Below are 19,284 nucleotides of genomic sequence, written 5' to 3'. Positions count from 1 at the left end.
CCCTCTATTAGAACGTATTGGATTGACAGGGAACGGAATGGCATCCCAACCACAGGCAGGAAGATAATGTGGTGGCCTCATCCCTCCCGGGCCCACCACTGATACTGGGATAGCACATGCCTCACATGAGGGGAAGAAAATGACCAAAACCCAATTCATGCATTAATTCTTGGACAAACGTCTGCCTTGGCTGCCAGAGACAAAGATAGTGTCCTTTTCTTTGTTGAATCATTCACTTGGGTATAGACTGAGAGCTTCTTAAACTTATTAAAGATGCTCCAATGCTGTTTCTTCAGGGACCTTTTTTTCTCAAAACCATAACATATTTTTCAGTCTTCATTTTGAGTGTCCCCCAAAGATGACATGTTCTATATTATCTCTTCCTCTTTAGGTTCTGACACCACAAAGAACCCATGTCTCAGAGTGCACTGTCCCCCTCATAAGGTGTGTGTCAGCCATGACTACCAGACAGCCATATGTACCAATCACAAGCAGCCATCTCAGAGGTAAGGAATTGCTTTATGGCCTATTATGCGTAATTTAGGGTTGAGAATGATGGTTACAACACACAATTCCACAAGACTTGGTAGATAACGGGGAAAACATAAGACTGCAAAATTACTACTCCGTGCTTCAATGACAATCTTAAACTTATTTGAAAAACCAATTCATTCTTGTCAAACAATACACTTATTACACTTATTTTCAGACTCGTTGCACCCAGCCAATGCACTATCAGTTTTAATTTGTCTGTGCTTTCAACCTTGCAATGATACCAATATTAACCCGTTACTTCCAAAACATTTCATCATGAAACCTCATGATCTACATCTCAAAGTAATTTTTTTGTAACTGTCTTATGTCACTGGTTTTAATTGATTTTTCATTTGCTTCTCAGTCATTAGCTTCTAAATCAATTTGTTTTGATCCTTCCCCCTCATATTAAACGAATAACACATCCAATTTACCGCTTAATGCATCAAATGATTCCAACGCAATCTGTATTTTGCCAATGCATCACTCACTTAAGCCATGGACCATAAAGTAATTTTAGCCTGCTTTAAATTGTTTTCATGATAGTCTTATTTCATCATTGCTGGTTCAATAACTTTGTTTTTATGCAGATCATTGAGGATTTGATTTCAGATGAGGATTTCTTGTAGGCTCACCCCTAGCTGACTCGAATGGTACTGTTTGTACAACATTTGGTTTGGTGTATTGAACTTTGAGGTACATAATGTATGTAAATGTATATGTAATGCAATGTTTATCAAACACTGTGCTGTGGCACAGGGTTTGAAAGCGGTTGCCAAGGCACAAACAAAGACTGTGCACACTTAACACTTTAGTGGTGTTGAGACGCTACTGACATCGACCTGGGAAGTTGAAAGTAAGTGAGCAGAACTGCCAAGACCTCCCTAACTCTACGAACATGCCTTCCTTAGAGTAAGCAAATGTTTGGGGACTCTGAGGTGAGCTGTCCTACCGCTGAGGTTAAAGTCAACATGGTTAAAAAGCTCCCCGGTGTTAGATGAGTGGATGTCGTGAGGCTGTCCTGATTGAAATGCCTCTGCAACATGGTGATCAGGGACAGTGCCTCTGAATTGGCAGACTGGGCTGGTGGTCCCTCCTTTTAAGAAGAGGAACAGCGGTGTGTCTTCTAACTACAGAGGGATCACACTCCTCAGTCTACCAGGTCAATTCTGGGGTGCAGGACAGGAGGGTCGTCGGGAATTGAAGTCTCTTCTGGTTTCTGTTCCTGCTGTGGAACTGTGGATTAGCTCTACACCTTTGGCAGGGTCCTCGAGGTTGCACGGGAGCACTCCCAACCAGTGTACTTGTGCTTTGGGGACTTGAAGAGACCGTTCAACACGGGGGGGGTTCCGTATGGGGTGCTTTGGACGTATGGGATGCCACCCCCCCACCCCCCCCCCCCATACACGCTGTTTCGCAAACAGCAACACTTCAAGAATCCAGAATAAGCTTTCCCGTGTTAATTCTTACCCACCTCTATCCTGCAGGGAGGAGGCTCTAATTCTGAGAAATTGTAGCCTTTCTTAATTAGTGCAGCATGAGAAATTCTAGCGACATCCTAGAGCTTTGTGCAACTTGAGAAATGAAGAGGAGATATTTCCAGTGTTGTATTTTATGGTAATGTGATAAATTGATGTATCCAGTTGTCCATATTTACTTTTTTTAAACTGATATTTGCAAGTTATATGATAACATTTTTGGGATGGTGCGGTAAAGATATTTACCGCCTATTGTATGCAGTATGCTAGACGTATATTTTTAATTCATCAAGTTTGTGTACTTGTATGTTTGTGGTTATATTCTGCTCTGATTGGTGAATAATGGATTGAATCTAAAGGCACAGCACATTTTCTGCTGTAATTTAATGCCAGTATCCTATAGGGTTTCCTACAGAAATGCCTGAAAGTACAGTGGTATGCATGTCAGGCCAGCTTTGCATGTGCTCTAACTGTTTTTTCTTCTATTTATTGGAGTAGCATTTGACTCAAATATACGATCAATCTGTCCATCTATGCATTTTCTAGACTGCTTATCCTCATTAGCGTCGCTGGGGGTGCTGGAGCCTATCGTAGCCTTCTTCGGCCATTTGCTGGCAGACACCCTGGATTGGTTGCCAGCCAATCGCAGGGCACACAAAGAAAAACAACCATTCACTCTCACACTCATACCAACGGACAATTTGGAGTGATCAATCAGCCTGGCTTGAATGTTTTTGGAATGTTGAGGAAACCGGAGTACCGAGAGAGAACCCACGCGGGCCCGGTCAGAACAAGCAAACTAAACACAGGGAGGTCTTGAACTCACAACCTCTGCACTGTGAAGCTGGTGTGCTAACCACTCGACGACCAGGCCTGCCATTATCTGATTGGTAAATAAATATTGGATAAACTAATGTAGCAGTTAAAATTTGCAATAAAAAAGGTATATGAACAAATACTACTGCTATTGCTGTTACTATTTTGAGATACTTCCCCATGCTCAGTCGGATATTTAACACCACATTGGCACCATATGGGATTCATTTTACCATAAGCAAATAGGTAATTAAATAATATTTAAAATATCTATGAATATATATTCAAATGTTCCTTTATGTTTTTTTTTTTTGTTTAATCCTCTTAAATGTGTTCTTTTTCTATTTAGGACGGTATATTTTCATACATGATGCTATTTATTGTTTTATTCACAAGTACAATCTGGCTCTTGTTCACTTACTTAGCACATATGCTTCGGAGGAATATCTTTTCGCCGTGGAACTGAATACGTTCTTGTAACATAGGTTTATTTTTTCTTCAAGACAACATTGTTTTTTTTTTCTTTCTTGTCATGTAGTGTGAAAGCCCAGAAAGGCAGCTTGGGCCACAAGCATCATGAGCACTGCAAACTGTGTTCATCAATGAATTCAAATCCGGTGTGTGGCTCCGATGGACACACCTACTCTTCAAAGGTAAAGTTACCTGATGTTTGTCTTTTCCCGTTTAATAAAAGCAGACACAGAGAGAACATGCAAACTGCACACATGAAGGTTGGAGCCTGAATTGAACCCTTCACCGTTGCCTGTGAGGTTGACACACTCGCCACTCGGCAACCCGGCCACCATGTTGCATTCATATCCAATTTATATCCATATATGAAAGAGTCCCAATTGTACCGTTTACAAAAAGAGATATGTGTCGCATACAGGTAAAAAAATTGCAATTTAGCTGCAATGTGAACATTGCCTAAGTCTATAATCAGCTACATATGATTCTATGCTGCTGCAAGCAAGCTATCATGGTCGCAGTAGCAGAGATACAGATGAGAAATATGAGTTGGTATAGCGAGTCGAGCTAAGTGTAAAGAATGTGTCAAAAAAAATCAAGTGCCTTGGCGGTGTGTGTGAGTTCAATGTCATCTATCCATGCTTGTGGTATCCAATTATCTTACTTATAGAAACACACCGTGCCATATGCAAAAGCTTGACTTTTGCATTGAAATTAAATAAAGTGTATACTGTACAATACGTTTAAAAGACAAGACAAAGTCACTACTAACATTCCCGTTTTAAATGTACTTTTGAACGTGGTTCTTTTGATTAAAAGATGCAGAAAGAAGATGCAGAAGGACAGATTCATATGTGATTCTGCCTCTATTTTTAACACTGCAGTACTACTTATCGATTTAAATCTTTATTGATACATTCTCCAACCATTTTCCGATCCAGCCATTTATTTCTAATACTGCTTATCCTGGACAAGGTGACAGGGTTTCTGTCAGTAGGCTGGGTAAACCCTGAACTGGTTGCCAGAAAATCACAAAGCACAAAAAAAATAATAATCACAATCACACTCCCCAACAACCACCTGAGGGAATTAAATACCGTATTTAGCGGTGTATAAGGCGCACCGGAGTATAAGGCGCATGGAGTATTTTCAAACCTTTTCCATATATAGGGCACACCGGAATATATGGTGCACCTCCAATGAATGACAAAGGTTTTCCAAATATAATATATAAATATATAAAAGTTTTCCAAATATGAGGCACACCACATTATAGGCAGGACAGTAAAGGCTGGCGTTACACACAGCTTCTACGGGGTGGGGGGGACAGAGTCGGTGGCTGCAGACAGTATTTGCAAGACCTGTCGTGGCTCAATATTACTTCAGATATAAGACATAGCTGCGTATAAGGCACAGGGTTATCTTTTGAAGAAAATTGAGGCTTTTTCAAGGCCTTGTACACCGGAAAATACACTAATACAAAGGAGTTTGTTTGCTTTTACTGTTTAATATCTTCAACTCAATCTGCACTGCAGCATATCATTACCAGTGTTTGAAATAACGTCTGCCAGGAGGCCCGGGGCGTACAACTTTTACGTCGGGCGTACAACTTTCAAAACATCTCGGCCTGGGTGACCGACAACTTCTTCAAGAAAAAAAAGTCAAATCAAACGTTTGTTTTATTCAATAAAGCAAATACTACAAGCAAACCGCTACAAACCATGTAGACTCCTCTTTCTAAGCCTTCAAAACTGCCAAGTACACTTTTCAGTCACGGTATAGTCCGAAGCACGAAACAGGCTTCTGATTGGCTGCCGTGCTGAGTATTCAAATTGCCAAAAGCAAATTGCCAAATGAACATTCGTTTGGCAATTTGCATACTCGGCACAGCAGTCAATCAGAAGCCTGTTTCGTGCTTCGGATTATGCCGTGACAGAAAACTGTACTTGAGAGTTTTGAAAGCCGCTTAGAAAGAGGAGTCCACGTGGCTATGAGCAGACAACGCAACGCAAATATTGCATTGTGCACCAGGGGATATTTACCATAAATTAAGCAAGGGAGCATTTGTGGTCGGTACTGCCTTAATTTAAAAAATCATTTATACTTCGCAACAATGTTTTTTTGCAATTAGTTGTCTTATTGTGTTTCAAGTTTTGAAAAATGGGGCAGGCAACTTTTCAGAGTTGTCTGCCCGGGCGTCCGCTAACTTTTTGTCATGAGTTTCAGACACTGTCATTACGGATGTGTGCAAAACCAACCAAAATTAGATTTTTTTTTTGAAAAAAAAAATTGAGACAATGAATAAAGAATCCACCCTTCACGAATATAATTGAGTGTTTGGCGTACCCCAGGAAGGAATATGCGTAATGTCTGTCTGTTTTCCCTTCCTTTCTTTTTCCTTTGCCACAATAGATCCATTTTTATTTTAACTGAATTTTAACGCAAGTTCCCAATTAATTGTGATTTTTTTTTAAATCATTTGGCAGTGTAAACTTGACTTCCAGAGCTGCCTTGCCAGAAAGGTGATATCAGTGAAATGCAATGGGCAGTGTCCGTGTTTGCCTGGACAATTGCTTAGCAAGACACAATTGAAGACTGACAGGACTGGTGAGTACGCTGCATAATTTGCTTTAATCTCTTTACATGCCAAACTGTCTATTTGAATTTGATTATTTGGTTTGGATAAATAAATGTGCAGATGAGTAGAACGTCTGTCATACTTGAATTCACTTTTGAGTTCAGCCCTCAATTCTTTAGACATTTTTTGACTTTTTCGCCATCTACAAAAGAAAAAATACATTATTTGTCGTGATGCCTCAAAATATCCAGCAATTCACGTTTCCTTAGCTTCTTTCTCACTCCTCCACATATTTATATTGTTTTCCCCCGACGCCATTTCTTTGACAGCTACAGTGGCCATTGATGGATTGAGTCTGTGTGTCTTGTTGTTTGTCACAAAAATAGGATTTTGTCAGGTAGATGGAGAGATTCTTCGGGAGAAATTCAATCTAAAGTGGTGTAGCACAAAAAAAGGACGGATTGTGGTTGTTAAAAAAAAAATCCTCCCTTCCCTTTGTGGGAGTAGTGGGATGATGAGGAGGAGGAGGACTCAGCCATATATCCATCATTTGACCGTCTGTCTCAGCCCTCTCACAGCGGCCAGCCATGCATTTCGCCTTCAGTGGCTACTTACCCACCTTCATCCACCCACCCACTGTCACATTCCCATAATAGAAACCATTAATGCTATAGGTAATACAACAGCATGCATCAGGTGCATGCTTTTAGAGTCTATACGTCTGTGTAAACTCTCAGTCGTACAGGAGTGGTCCATCGATGAGAAGGTTTCTTCAGCCGTCATCTGTACAAATTTGAAGGTTTCGGACATTTCGCCTCTTATCCAAGAGGCTTCATCAGCGAACTAGTTTTTAGTTTTTAGTTCGCTGACGAAGCCTCTTGGATAGGAGGCGAAACGTCCAAAAATTGGTTGAAATGAAATGCATTGTACTCACCGGGTATTCCGATAACTACATGCATGTGTGTAGATCTTGTCAGACGTGCTGTATTAAAAAGATCTTGGCTTACTCCGACCACTCAGATCGACAACAGAAAAATTCCAATGTTTTTTTTTGCACACTTGCTCAGTTCATCTCTTCAGATTGGATTGGAATAAAGGTACAGATTGGACGAATAAAGGTACATCCACCTTTATTCGTCTCGCAGTGGATAAATTTACATTTATCATGAATACATCAAGTATTTTGACCATATTTGGAGAGATTATTTAGCGAGCGTGCCTGTTCTATAAACCACCATGGTGCCAAAGAAAGGTTCCACCTAGCTATTCCTTTCTGACACGCCGTAGGTTTACCAAATGGCCCTTGTAGCAAAGTACAAATGTCAGATTCCGCTTCCAGATGCAAACATCTATTCCATCTCCTTTTTTTTTGCCATGCAGTATAGGTCAACAGTTTTGACGGAGGAAAAATGTTTATTGAATTTAGTCAGTCCTGTATATTTCCCATTGTTTTCAGGATCTCATCTCATCTCATTTTCCGTACCGCTTATTCCTCATTAGGGTCGCGGGGGTTGCTGGAGCCTATCTCAGCTGTCTTCGGGCACGAGGCGGGGGACACCCTGAATTGGTTGCCAGCCAATCGCAGGGCACACAAAGACGTACAACAGTCACTCTCACACTCACACCTAGGGACAATTTGGAGTGGTCAATCTGCCTGCCATGCATGTTTTTGGAGTGTGGCAGGAAACGGGAGGACCCGGAGAAAACCCACGCGGGTCCGGGGAGAACATGCAAACTCCACACAGGGAGGCCGGACCGGGACGCGAACCGGCGACCTCTGCACTGTGAAGCCGGTGTGCTAACCACTCGACTACCGGGCCGCCCTGTTTTCAGGATGTTAAACGAAATGTTTATTTTTGTTGTTTATTTTGTCGCGTGTTTCAAAGCAAGTCATTAAAATATTGCTGTATTTTTCGCACAATTTGATTTTAGTCAGATTTGTTTTGAAAGGAACAAAACCAAGTTTCAACTGTGTATGTCTACGACTTTGGACTGCAGAAAGTATAGCCCTTTCCAGAGTTAATTTATTTTGCCGAGGTCTCTTCCTTTCACTCTCACAGTCAGTTGGCTTTTTAAATGCAGTCCTCTCTAATGCCTCTCATCCCAATGTCACATTTTTTTTAAATTTCTTGCTGACTCGGGCAGTAAATGTCATGCTTGCGGATGCGGCATATGCGTTGTCACCCAACCTGATAGGATCTCACATCAGATCAGTGGCTCAGAATAGTAAACAGATGGAGTTGGCACTAAAGGTGTATGTGTCTGCGTGCCTGTGTGTCCACATGTGTGCCAGATTATGTTCTGTTGATAAGACTCAGCAGTTTTAACTTGGATATTAGTAAACATGAAGTTGTGATCGTACACACCAAACTGTGCTCTCACCCCAAGCCGGAAATGAAACCTATTTTATTGATGTAATGCTGCTTACGTGTTTTATATTCAGATATCCAGAGGAGATGTACAATAAAATGTAAATGGGCTTTGTTTTGACAACCCAGCAGTAACCAAAGAAAATAGTCTATGCTGAAGCGACAGAAGTAAAGCAGAATGATAGCAATGCTACCATGCTAAAATATGAATCGTTATGAAAAATCAAATAAATGCTCTTTGGATTTGCCTTGATTAGTACTGTATGTGTATAACACAAAAAGGGTTACTTTGTGGTTGTTCAATTACATTCCTTCGACAACCTTAACTATGCCGTCCGTCTATGTTAATTTGAGGGAAGGAATGTAATGAAGTCTTCAGCTGACCTAAATGACCTCTTTATTTTCTCAAGATACACGACCATGTACTGTCAGAATGTTTACTCTGGTTATGTGGTCCTGCCAATTGCTTGGTTTCCTGTGGAACATCACAATGGATCGCCCTGGATCACCCAAAGTTACCAGTTTTTTTGTGGATTTGTATTTTTTAACAAAAACATAAATAAATCTCGACGCCTGAAATGATACACCACTCTGAAGCATTATTCATAAAAAGAAAGATCACAAATCTTAAAGTTTGTTAATATCCAGGAAAAAAAGAAATCTCTAAATTGCTGAATCTACGCTTGTGGAACTGCAATTAAGTGGGAGCCCATTGTGCAGCCATTGGCGTATAAACACCATTATCAGTGTAAACCTTATGGTTTCAAACGTTTGCCCCCGAAAAAGGACTGCCCATTTTGTTGGGTTTGTTTGATCATCATTAAAGGGCTTTCATTAGTTTCCTGTAATCTCCAATGACCATTAAGACATCTCTGGATGAAGAAGTAAAAACACCATATGCTTTATATTGTACTTTTCACCCTGTTGCTCCACAACCTTTAATAGTCTTTTTTTCCTCCAAATTATCAAATGCTGGCACGTTAAATCTTGGGCCTTAGGACTACACTGTTAATGCTTCTGGTGCCCACAAACCAATGTAGCCATGCTTTCTCATTTTGCATCATTTCATTCTGTGTTCATTTGAATATCCTTACAGAATTGTATTGAAACATAGGCTAATAGTTATATTGGATTAAATGAATTTGCGACCTCTTTCAGTCACTGTTGCAGTGACAATTCAAATTGTTTGATTGCACCAATATATTAACAAATGGAAAAAAGACACTCAATAATTAATCTATTGACATATTGACCGATAATTTCACTTCTTGTGACCACTCGCTTTCTGTTTTCCATTATGTTCTTTCCTTCTTTAAAACAAATAAGCCGTTAATTCTGTCTGTATGATGACTAACGAAATGTCCTCAAATAACTCTTTGAAACAACCCAACTACAGTTTTATTTGCACTATCTGTATACACGGCACAGAGTAGACTGTTTGCTATACTTATAACTATAATGTGTTTCCATTTTACTAATAAATGTTTAGTGCGGTCTATATATCACTGCTGTTGAATGTTTTTAAAGGAGCAATGTAAAAGTGATCATGATCTGAGCCTTCGCCCATCACCCCCAGTGCTGGTGATAAAGGGCAAACGAGTAAAAGTAAATCCAGCATGCTGTTGTTTTCGTTTTAATGAAACTGACCCATCCAGCTCCCAGCCACTCATAACTTGTGAAGTGTCACCTAATACTGCACATCCACTGCGCCAGTCAATTGTCTTCGCCACAGTCTGGAGGTCAACACGGCCCTTTCGTCTGGCACGATTTAGAGAGGTTCTCTTCAGCTGGAAAAAAAAAATATATATATAAATGGTGCTTTTACTCATGTGATTCGCCAATAAGAGGTTGAAGACCCTGTAGTCACTTCCGAAATGCTGTGAATTTTTGGGAGAATAAAGCACTTGAGTGAAGTTTGTGAGGAACAATAAGAGACCTGACCTAAACTGCACCAAACACCTTTGGAATGAAAAGAAACAGACGTTGTGATTACTATAGTTCAGCCTTCCATAAAACATTTGGCTTGTACCCAAAAGCGTTTCCGAGTGATCTGTTAAGGCTACAGAAATTGGCCGATAATAAAGTCTCGGAGTCATTTCATTGATCATTAAGCAGGCACACATTTTATTGGCTTAAGTTTCTCATCACAAATTAGCATCTGTTGTGTTCTTTATAAATGCTTCTCCTTGTGCTACTTGGAATGTACTGACCAGAAAAACAACAACAATTGGAGGCAGTTTCAATGGCTATTTTCAAGCAGATTTCAAATAAAGGAATAGTAAATTTCTTATATTTTCGATGACTTGATTTAATTTTCATCCAAGTGAGGTATTGGAGATTCTCTTAAATGCCTTGAACTCCTATTTTTCATACAAGTACAGTGTTGAGCAGAATAATTATTCCTGGGTGAATGGTCCCACAAGACAGGGCACAAACAAACTACGGTACTTGAGACTGAATTGACATCGGCCCTTCTCGTTCCAGCCAGAATGTTTAATTGCTATTCACCAAAAGCCTCACTACTACAAAAAAAATCTGTAAAAATTAATTGCTTTGTAATTCTCTGGAACATACAATATACTGTCATAGTTTTGGTGATTGAGGAGAAACAAGAGTTAAAATATGTGCCACGGGGACAAAGTCTGTGTTTGTAATACCCCGCAACCCCTCCCCCCCAAAAAAAGGGTAGCAGAAAGCAAAACAAAACAACAACAAAAAAACAAAACAAGTTGCCCATCGTGCGCAAATGTTTTTATTTCCAGATTTCTTTCTTACACATGGAGAACAGGTGACAATATTGTTTTCTTCCAGAAGCAATTTAGATCGTACAAAGTGAAGTAAAATCAGAGACCATGGACACTTGTGTCGAGAACATGAGATTGAGAGCTGCACCGGTCAAAGCAAAGGATGAAAAAGTGAGGAGAGGAAAAGGAGGACAGAGTGAGTGGATATCAAAGCGAGCCATAGAAGCACTTATCGCTGGAGTTTGTAGGGTGATGTGTGAGAGGAGAGATGGGAAATGTAGCTCTCAAAGTAATTTAGGCGAGCAAAAGAAACAGGAGGAGACAGCAATATCAACATGGTTCTCTAAGTGAGTTAAGGATAGGCAAGCGAGTTCAAGTTCAGGTGTATATATCAAGCTCAGAAAATGCATACAGTGCGGTAGGACAGAAGAGATGGGAAATGAGCGAATCTGTCATGGGAATTTGAGAGCAATGTCAAAAGTGCAATATTTCATTGACGGAAAAGGGATACGAAGGAAAAAAGTACACTTCAGAGAGAAGCAAAAAAAAACTAATCGAGCCATATTCCTTGTGGTCAGATACCCCATATATCTGCATCAAAGTTTTATTTTCAGATGTGAAGGCTCATCGTTTTCAACTGAATTGTAGCATTTGTTCCCGGAGGGTCAAAATAATAATGGACTTGGTCAAATGTTTTCGTGCACACAGAAAAGTGTCTGTTTGGCTGGGGTTGTAGATCGGTCATCTGGAAAGTTGCAAGTTAGATACACTGAAGTCTGCTCCATACACTTCATTCACTTCTCCTTGGTGTCCCTCAGAAACTTCTCCACAGACTAGTCCAGAATTCTTCAGAACCTCATCCTTTCACCACATCACCTCCGTCCTCCAAGAGCTCCACTGGCTCTCAGTCAAATATAGAATCAACTTAAAAATTCTTCTTTATATATTTAAAGCTGTGCTATGGATCATCTCAAGATCACAAGATTATGAGGCGTGTAAGAGTAGTGTGTTAACCATGATGCTAAAGGGTTTTAAGACATTACACTAAAAAGAACCTTTAGGCACTCAAGAGTTGGAAACATGTTCCTCAAAGGGGAAAGCTTGTTTTACTTTGGATTTGAAATATATCCTTTTCAAATGTTTCCAGCACAAATCATGCACAATTATGTTGGGGTACAATGGTGGTACTGCTGTTTTGTGGGTTCAATCATGCACCTGCAATCCCACAAACACACCATTCTATCATTCAGTGTTCACACATTTGTGTTTGCATAGCGTGCACTGACGCACAGCTCCACAGCCTGGCTGCGAGACTCAAGGACTGGTTCGGAGTTCTCCACCTCGATGCCAACAGAGATCTCAAATCCACTGACAGCTCTGACTCAGCCACCGGACGTGAGTACATCAGCTCTCTGAAGTGTGTGAGTGTGGCCAATTTCTGTATAGCAGCTTTTTTATCCTCATGTGAGATGGTAGCGATGTTGACAGCGACCCTGCGCTGTTCTCTGTAAAGTCATCATGTTTCAACTCAGCTAAACTAGACTCACGTAGTGACACGCAAAAAGACACAGTCTTCCGCCATAACAGACAAGAGAGCCTGTGGGCTGCACTGTAAAATGTTCACTTGAGGCCTGTCTGCACTTTTGACTTTTTAGACTTTGACACAAGTATCTTGCCCATCTGCAAAGAGTCTCTGGGATGGATGTTCAACAAACTAGATGTAAACTTTGACCTCTTGCTGGACGAATCCGAGCTGAGTGCCATTTACATGGACAAGTACGAACTGTGCATGAAGCCCCTCTTCAACTCCTGTGACTCCTTCAAGGACGACAAGCTGTCAAACAACGAGTGGTGCTACTGCTTCCAGAAACCCGAGGGTGAGCATGGACAGACAGGTTTGAATGTCTTTTGGAAGGATACTTGCTCATAATAATCCATGTCAAAATCTAACCCAGCTAAAATTCATTGCAGACTCGTCATTTTTCACACAATGATCGGACCATCGAACCAATGTAACAAACTGCTCACTCTGCATTTCACTTTACATCTCTCTCGTATTGCTGCCCAGGGACCGTTATTGCGCAGCAAGCAAAAAAATATTTGACAAATTTCTCTTTCCCATTTCCGAGAAACGATCAAAATGCATATAATGTAATAATGTTTGCTTGATAGCCGTCTCGCACCAATTTTGGATGTTCCCAAATAGAGCCACCACTACAACCCATTAAAATCTCAATGAGTTCATTTCATTTTCTCACACTTTAAAATGCACTTCATTTGACTTTTCGGGAGAACATCAAATCAATCTAAGATGACACAATTGAACTCTGTATGTGGCAGAACCATTCAATTTGCTCTAAAACATGAAAGCATTTTCAGATCTTTGGGTAGGTGTAAACAAATGCATTTAGAACATGAAAAAAAAATCATGTAACTGGGGTGAAAAGTTGATGAGCCTCTTTGTGTGTAGGTTTGCCTTGCCAAGCTGAGAAGAGCAGGATCCAGAATCCGAGTCGCAGGAAAAGCCTCATAGGTCGGTATACAGCTTTATGTGCTTAATGGCGACATTATTGGATTGTGTAGTCTCCTGCAGTAGATTTTTCAAGGGTGATGCAGAAAAAACAATGAAAACAGTGCAATCCAATAAACTGTCCGCACAAAAAAAAAGAAATAAAATAAACTGCTGCATAGTATTTGAATGTAAGTCATGACATGTGCTTGACATGATTGCAAATTTTAGTGTATACATTTTTGTGTGAAATATTTGAATAATTTGTACAAATCGGGCACTTTGTGTGTTGATTTGGGCCATTTCAATTAATGCTGAACCGCATCCTCATCAGTTCAACTCATCTCTTCAACTCATCAATTCAACTCATCAGTTCACCAAGAATCGTGTAATTAATTAAATTGACTGGCCTATTTAAAGAAATGGTGTGAACAGAAAATGGTACACGAGATGTGATGTGACAAAAAAACTCACATTCTAAGCACAAAGGGCCACATTTACATGTGTGAAAACGTGTCAAAATCTGCCAAATTACAGTACAGTTTCATGACCAGGAGGTGCAGGCAAAATGGGAGAACTGATCTTTTCTACCCATTATTTGTCAAATGACAGGAACAAAAGTTTCTCAGAACATATTGACTATTTGGCAATGTCATTTTGTAACCTTCCGAATCATCCAAAGGTGAACTCGGAGCCGATACAAGAAGGAGTAGTTGTAAGGTAAAAAATGACAAAACTCCTTTCAATTCTGCATTTACAAAGAGAGTGTATCCATTTCTCTCATGTTTTGTTTGTTTTACACCAAAGCATTCCTACTCCATCACTTCATGTTGCGCATGTGGTGCTCACACTCAAATGGTCCACGGCGAAAGGCACAAAAAAGAAAAAATGGCGGTCTGTCCCACTTTTACACCTTTTTTTCAACAGCGGCGCATTCAATCTGTTAGTGTGAGTCAACGTGCCATTTAGCCCATGTCATTTGGAATCTTAATGAATGAATTGGGTTCGAATTGTCCAGATTCCACTGTCGAAAGAGAAAGTGGATGCCAATTTTCCATTTTGTAGGGCGGATAAGTGTAGATACAGTACAGCATGAAAAAGAGATCCTGTCCATCTGCAATCCAGTATAGAGCTTCCAATTGTTTGGTTGAGTTTCCAACTAAATTCTCCTGGGAGCACTTTTCATTGAGCGCCATCTGTCCCACCATCACACATTGCAAAAAAACACAGTTTGAAAAATGAGTCTGGCCAAAAGTCTTTCTTTCCTGTGTGTGCTTATCTATGTTATTGAACGTGATTGCCCGCCTTAAAGCAGGATGTATGGCTGTTGTACGACAAACCTCTCAGTACTAATTGCTGGGCAATCTCCCACTGTTACTAAAAGAGCTTTGACATCTATCATCTGATCGCTTTGTACACTTTTCCTCTTGTGTGTCCCTAAATATTTCCCATGTATTCTGTGGTCAATATACAGGTTACTATATCCCTCGCTGTACAGAAGAGGGCTACTTTAAACCAACACAGTGTCATGGCAGCATTGGTCAGTGTTGGTGTGTGGACAAGTATGGTAATGAGATTGCCGGCTCCAGAAAGCAAGGCAACCCAAACTGCGGTAAGACAGGCGCAGCTTTAGGTAATAATTCCCTTCCGGTCTGTCTCTTGTCGTAGCATGCAGTTTCTTACAGATTGACTGCTATGTCTCGAACTTTGTGCTGTTTGTGATAAACTGTTTCAGATATTTCTACTTTTATTCTCATACATCCGTAATTCTTTGATAATGTAAGCAAACCTCGGGTCACTCATGTTGGATTGTGTTTACTTTTCATATTCTGCTCATGGGTGTCACTTTGATAAAACGCCAATGCTCTGCAAGGAGGAGAATTTGTCACACGAGACGGCAAAGCACAGCTGTCAACGTTTTCAGTCAGGTTAATGGGAATAAGAGTCCACACAACAAACAACTGCCATGTATTGTCTTGAAATATTCAGTGAATGAAGAAAAATAATGACAACCTGGTATTAATGCAGAAAGCAATTGTTTTGTTGCAACTCTAAAGACCGATGAGAATTTTTAGTGTGCTTCCAAATCTCTCATATTTAAACACTCTGTTATGTGATGTCCAACACAAAAATACAAATTGCACAATAGTATAATGTGTGGTATTTTCTCCATTTGTATGAGCTCAAAAATATTCCAGGGTTTCATCTCAGTTTATTACAATACAATAATAAATATAATTTTCAGAGATTACAAATTTTCCTTTTTTAAAACATTTATGTTCCTTAGAGGGTTTCATTTAATATTTAAGCCTAAAAAATGAGAAATGAACACATTTTGTTATTCTTGAGGCACTAAATACAAAAACAAGCAAAAAAAAAACAAAAAAAATCAATTTCTAATCATTATGCCACAAAAATTCCCCTTTGCAACATAATTTTAAGAGATTAATGAAATGAAACGGTGTTTAATATATATCACCATGGACCGCGCACTACTTCTTCTACAGGGGGAAATGGAGTCTGACAGTAGTTGCGAAACCTGTTGCGGCTCAATATTACTTCACATATAAGATGCCCCAGCGTTTAGGGCACCGGGTTGTCTTTTGAAGAAAATGTAGGCTTTTGGGTGCAACTTGTACACCATTCATTTCCACATTTCAAATATAAGTGACACACAGATGGCCACGGCAGCACAGCAAACCATTCATAAGGGTGTATGTACAGTACAGTATACTGTATATTCCATAACCTATATTTATTTCATGTATCCTTGTGACAAGAAAACCAATTGTGGTAAATTTGTCATCCAAATACTCATCTCGCTCATGACCTCTCTTTATGTAAGCCCTCATCTTACTTACCAATCATGCCATTTTGGCGGTTCAGTCAACAATTATTCAGTACAGTATGCTGTTTACTGAGTCTTAAACCCCTATAAAGGATTGCAATTTTATTATTAGATCACAACGTTCGATCTGCAGTGTGCCTCACTTGGTGGGCAGTGAAGATTTTTGTCAAAATGGTCCGCTTTTGGCCGCATGGGTTAGTGTGCAAGAAGTATATTATTTGAACATTCTTAACTGTTGTTCTATGGGAAAAATATGTTAACAGCTTGAATTACTCTTCAATGAATAATAAAGCGCAAGTATAGTTCATTGTTGATCAAGTTATGTGATACGCATATTTTGTCCTGATTTAGCATTTTATGTAGAGTTCATTTTTGATTTAGCTGTCATGGTAGTTGATGGTAAAACAAGGTGTCTGGTGGCACCAATCTGAAAATATAGGAAAGCACCCGAATGGAAGAAACTCACATTTTTCATTGAGCTGAGGGACAGTAAAAAGAGGAACACTGCCTTTTGACACACATTTAACATGTATTCCAGTTTACATTACAATTTAACATACTGTATATTAAATGAAATTTACTGCAGATTGGTGGAACAGCACCATCTAAGGGGGCACTGCCAATACTTATGAGAGACATTTAGTGTGTGCTGAATTTGTTTCAGATGAGGACCAGGAGAGTTCGGGAGATTTCGGCAGCAGCGGTGCAGTCATCCTCCTCGACGACCAAGAGGAAGAAGCCTCACAGGGTCGGCAGAAGAAGAGACGGGGGCGGATCCACCCCCGGCATCTCACTGAAGATGACGACGATGAAGAAGACGACAAAGATGACGAGATTGGCTATGTTTGGTAGCTCCGCCCCGCCCATTGGTTCTGACACTGTCGTCGGCCAAACCAGGAAAAGTCCAGCACAGATTTGAAGCCACTCCAGCATCCATTCCAGTGGCCGCGACTGCAAGTCCATCTTTTCGCTGAACTCGGCCCTGTAAACTCCATCCGCATCTTTGCCCTCGTCTGTGTCTCTGGCCACATTCTTTCCTTTCCAAAATGTTTCTCCCAACACTGAAGGGAAACACAAAACCTTTGTCTTTTCTGCTCCGAATTGGCAGTGCGCAGTAAATATTCAAGCATGGACTAGCGTTCCTCTTCATCTCGATGGCCTTGCTCTTTTATTGTCTGTTTGCCCAAAATGCAAAAGCCAGTGTCTTGGATGTAAATATGGACAGAACCTTCCCCAGTGTAGATCCCAACATTATTCTTCCATTCTGTCCGTGTTCAATGATGTTCTTGCAAATACACGCTCCCTCTTTCTCTTTACCATTTCACGGAAGATTGTAAATTATTTAACTCTTGATCTTGTCTCAGAAAGACCAGGTAGCAATGAGATTTAATGGTGTGTCGTTATTGTTGTTGCTGCATGTTTCTCATCGTGTTCCTGTAAAAGAGAGATTTACCTGGCTTGGCTTAAAACAGAACGTGATACCTATTTGGCTGCTACAATACTATGTCGCTATGTTGATGCTGTCTAGTGTCTTATTGTTGTTTTTTTTTTTTTTTTTTTGTTCTTTTCCCAATCTCAGGAGGTAGGAAGTTGCAATGCAAGGCGATAGCAGTGGGTGCAGAGTGTAACATAACAGCAATTTGTTATTTTGCTAGTACTTGAGATTGGGTTGCTGCGCGTGGGCACTCTGGAATTTGCTGCCCCTGAACTGAGAGGACTAAGAAGGAGCAGAGAAGAGGCTGTATTCAGCATCCCCAACCCGCGCCAACCAAGTGAACTTTTCTTTGTTAGTTTGACAATTTAAGTAAAGTTGCACTTTGGGTGTCTTTTGAACCTTACTGTCCTCTCTGTGTCTATGTGATCAGATAAGAACACAAAACCTTTATTTGTCTCACAATGGAGATCTTCCCAATTAACAGCAGTAGAATAATGAAAGCCGAATATAATCAGTGTCTTCACCTAAATCAATATCATTCGTCTCGTCGCAACAGAATTGAAAATTTGAACATGTTAAAAATTTTGTGCCGATGAAAAAAAAAATCTATTCGGGCCATGCGCAAACCCCCGTCGCTCAGAGATATACAGGCCAAAAGTGTGGTGAGTTGACCCCTTTCTTGAGTAGAGAAAAGCCTGGTTCAGGCATTTTGAGTATCCACCAGTGCCTTGAAATAGCACTTGAGTTTGTTCCATGGCTTTTCAAGAATGACCAAAAAAATCAGTAAAAAATGTTTGGATTGTATTGGATTGGATTGGATTGGATTGGATTGGATATGCCTTTATTAGTCTCACAGTGGAGAAATTTACATTTCACAGCAGCAAAGTGATGAAAGGAATGAAAGTAGAAAAACAAAATACATGAGCTGCTGGAAAGGCAGCCACTCTCGCGGCGCCGTCTTGAAGTCAAAATAACAAAAAAAAATAATAATAATAATAATATGACAGCATAGAGACAATATGACAAAACATAGACACGGAGAGACATTCATTCTTCAGGACTTGCTGTACCCTCTGTGTGATGACATGAAGCAGTTCTAGATGAAAGAGGAGAGGATCAAAGCGTCTTTCCACCAGTGGATCAGGGACATCATGGTGGAATGTGCACGTCGACTACAAGCTAAATGTTGAAAGCAAACACGCAGCTGTAGCATCCATTGACGAAAAGAGATTGTCTCACATCTCCTGTTCCACATAAATCTGCTTCAATTCCAAGCCGCAACAGTTCCACATACGCATCGGCGCTCTGCGCTGACGCTCCTTTCTCCTTTAGGTGTAATAATGCAACACTGTTACAATTCAATTCAATTTAAAGCATTAAAGGGGTCATGTGATGGATGCTGAATCAGCATCCATCCATTCATCTTCTGCCGCCTATCCGGGATCGGGTTGCAGGGGCAGCAGCTTCAGTAGGGAATCCCAGACTTCTCTCTCCCCAGCAAATTC

General features: G+C 40.3%; 1 protein-coding gene across 3 annotated transcripts in view; it reads left to right on the top strand.

The window, feature by feature from the left end:
• The window catches only part of spock1 (SPARC (osteonectin), cwcv and kazal like domains proteoglycan 1), an 84,767-nt gene extending 66,900 nt beyond the window's left edge, over positions 1 to 17,867 (top strand). For 2 of the 3 annotated variants that reach the window (XM_089023635.1, XM_089023644.1), the window contains exons 4-11: positions 392 to 506; positions 3,367 to 3,481; positions 5,783 to 5,903; positions 12,263 to 12,382; positions 12,643 to 12,864; positions 13,458 to 13,520; positions 14,971 to 15,129; positions 17,009 to 17,867. In XM_089023635.1, coding sequence (XP_088879761.1) covers positions 392 to 506; positions 3,367 to 3,481; positions 5,783 to 5,903; positions 12,263 to 12,382; positions 12,643 to 12,864; positions 13,458 to 13,520; positions 14,971 to 15,129; positions 17,009 to 17,196 — 1,103 coding nt within the window. In that variant the 3' untranslated portion in view covers positions 17,197 to 17,867. The remainder of the gene's footprint in view (positions 1 to 391; positions 507 to 3,366; positions 3,482 to 5,782; positions 5,904 to 12,262; positions 12,383 to 12,642; positions 12,865 to 13,457; positions 13,521 to 14,970; positions 15,130 to 17,008) is intronic. The other variant, XM_089023652.1, reaches the window with a different exon arrangement.
• The last annotated feature ends 1,417 nt before the right edge of the window (positions 17,868 to 19,284 follow it).

This window comes from Hippocampus bargibanti, linkage group LG02 (assembly GCF_051943395.1).
Source record: "Hippocampus bargibanti isolate YZ-2025 linkage group LG02, ASM5194339v1, whole genome shotgun sequence".
Lineage (NCBI taxonomy): Eukaryota > Metazoa > Chordata > Actinopteri > Syngnathiformes > Syngnathidae > Hippocampus > Hippocampus bargibanti.
Note: the sequence above shows the minus strand (reverse complement) of the source record. Positions and strands in the feature narration are given on the sequence as shown.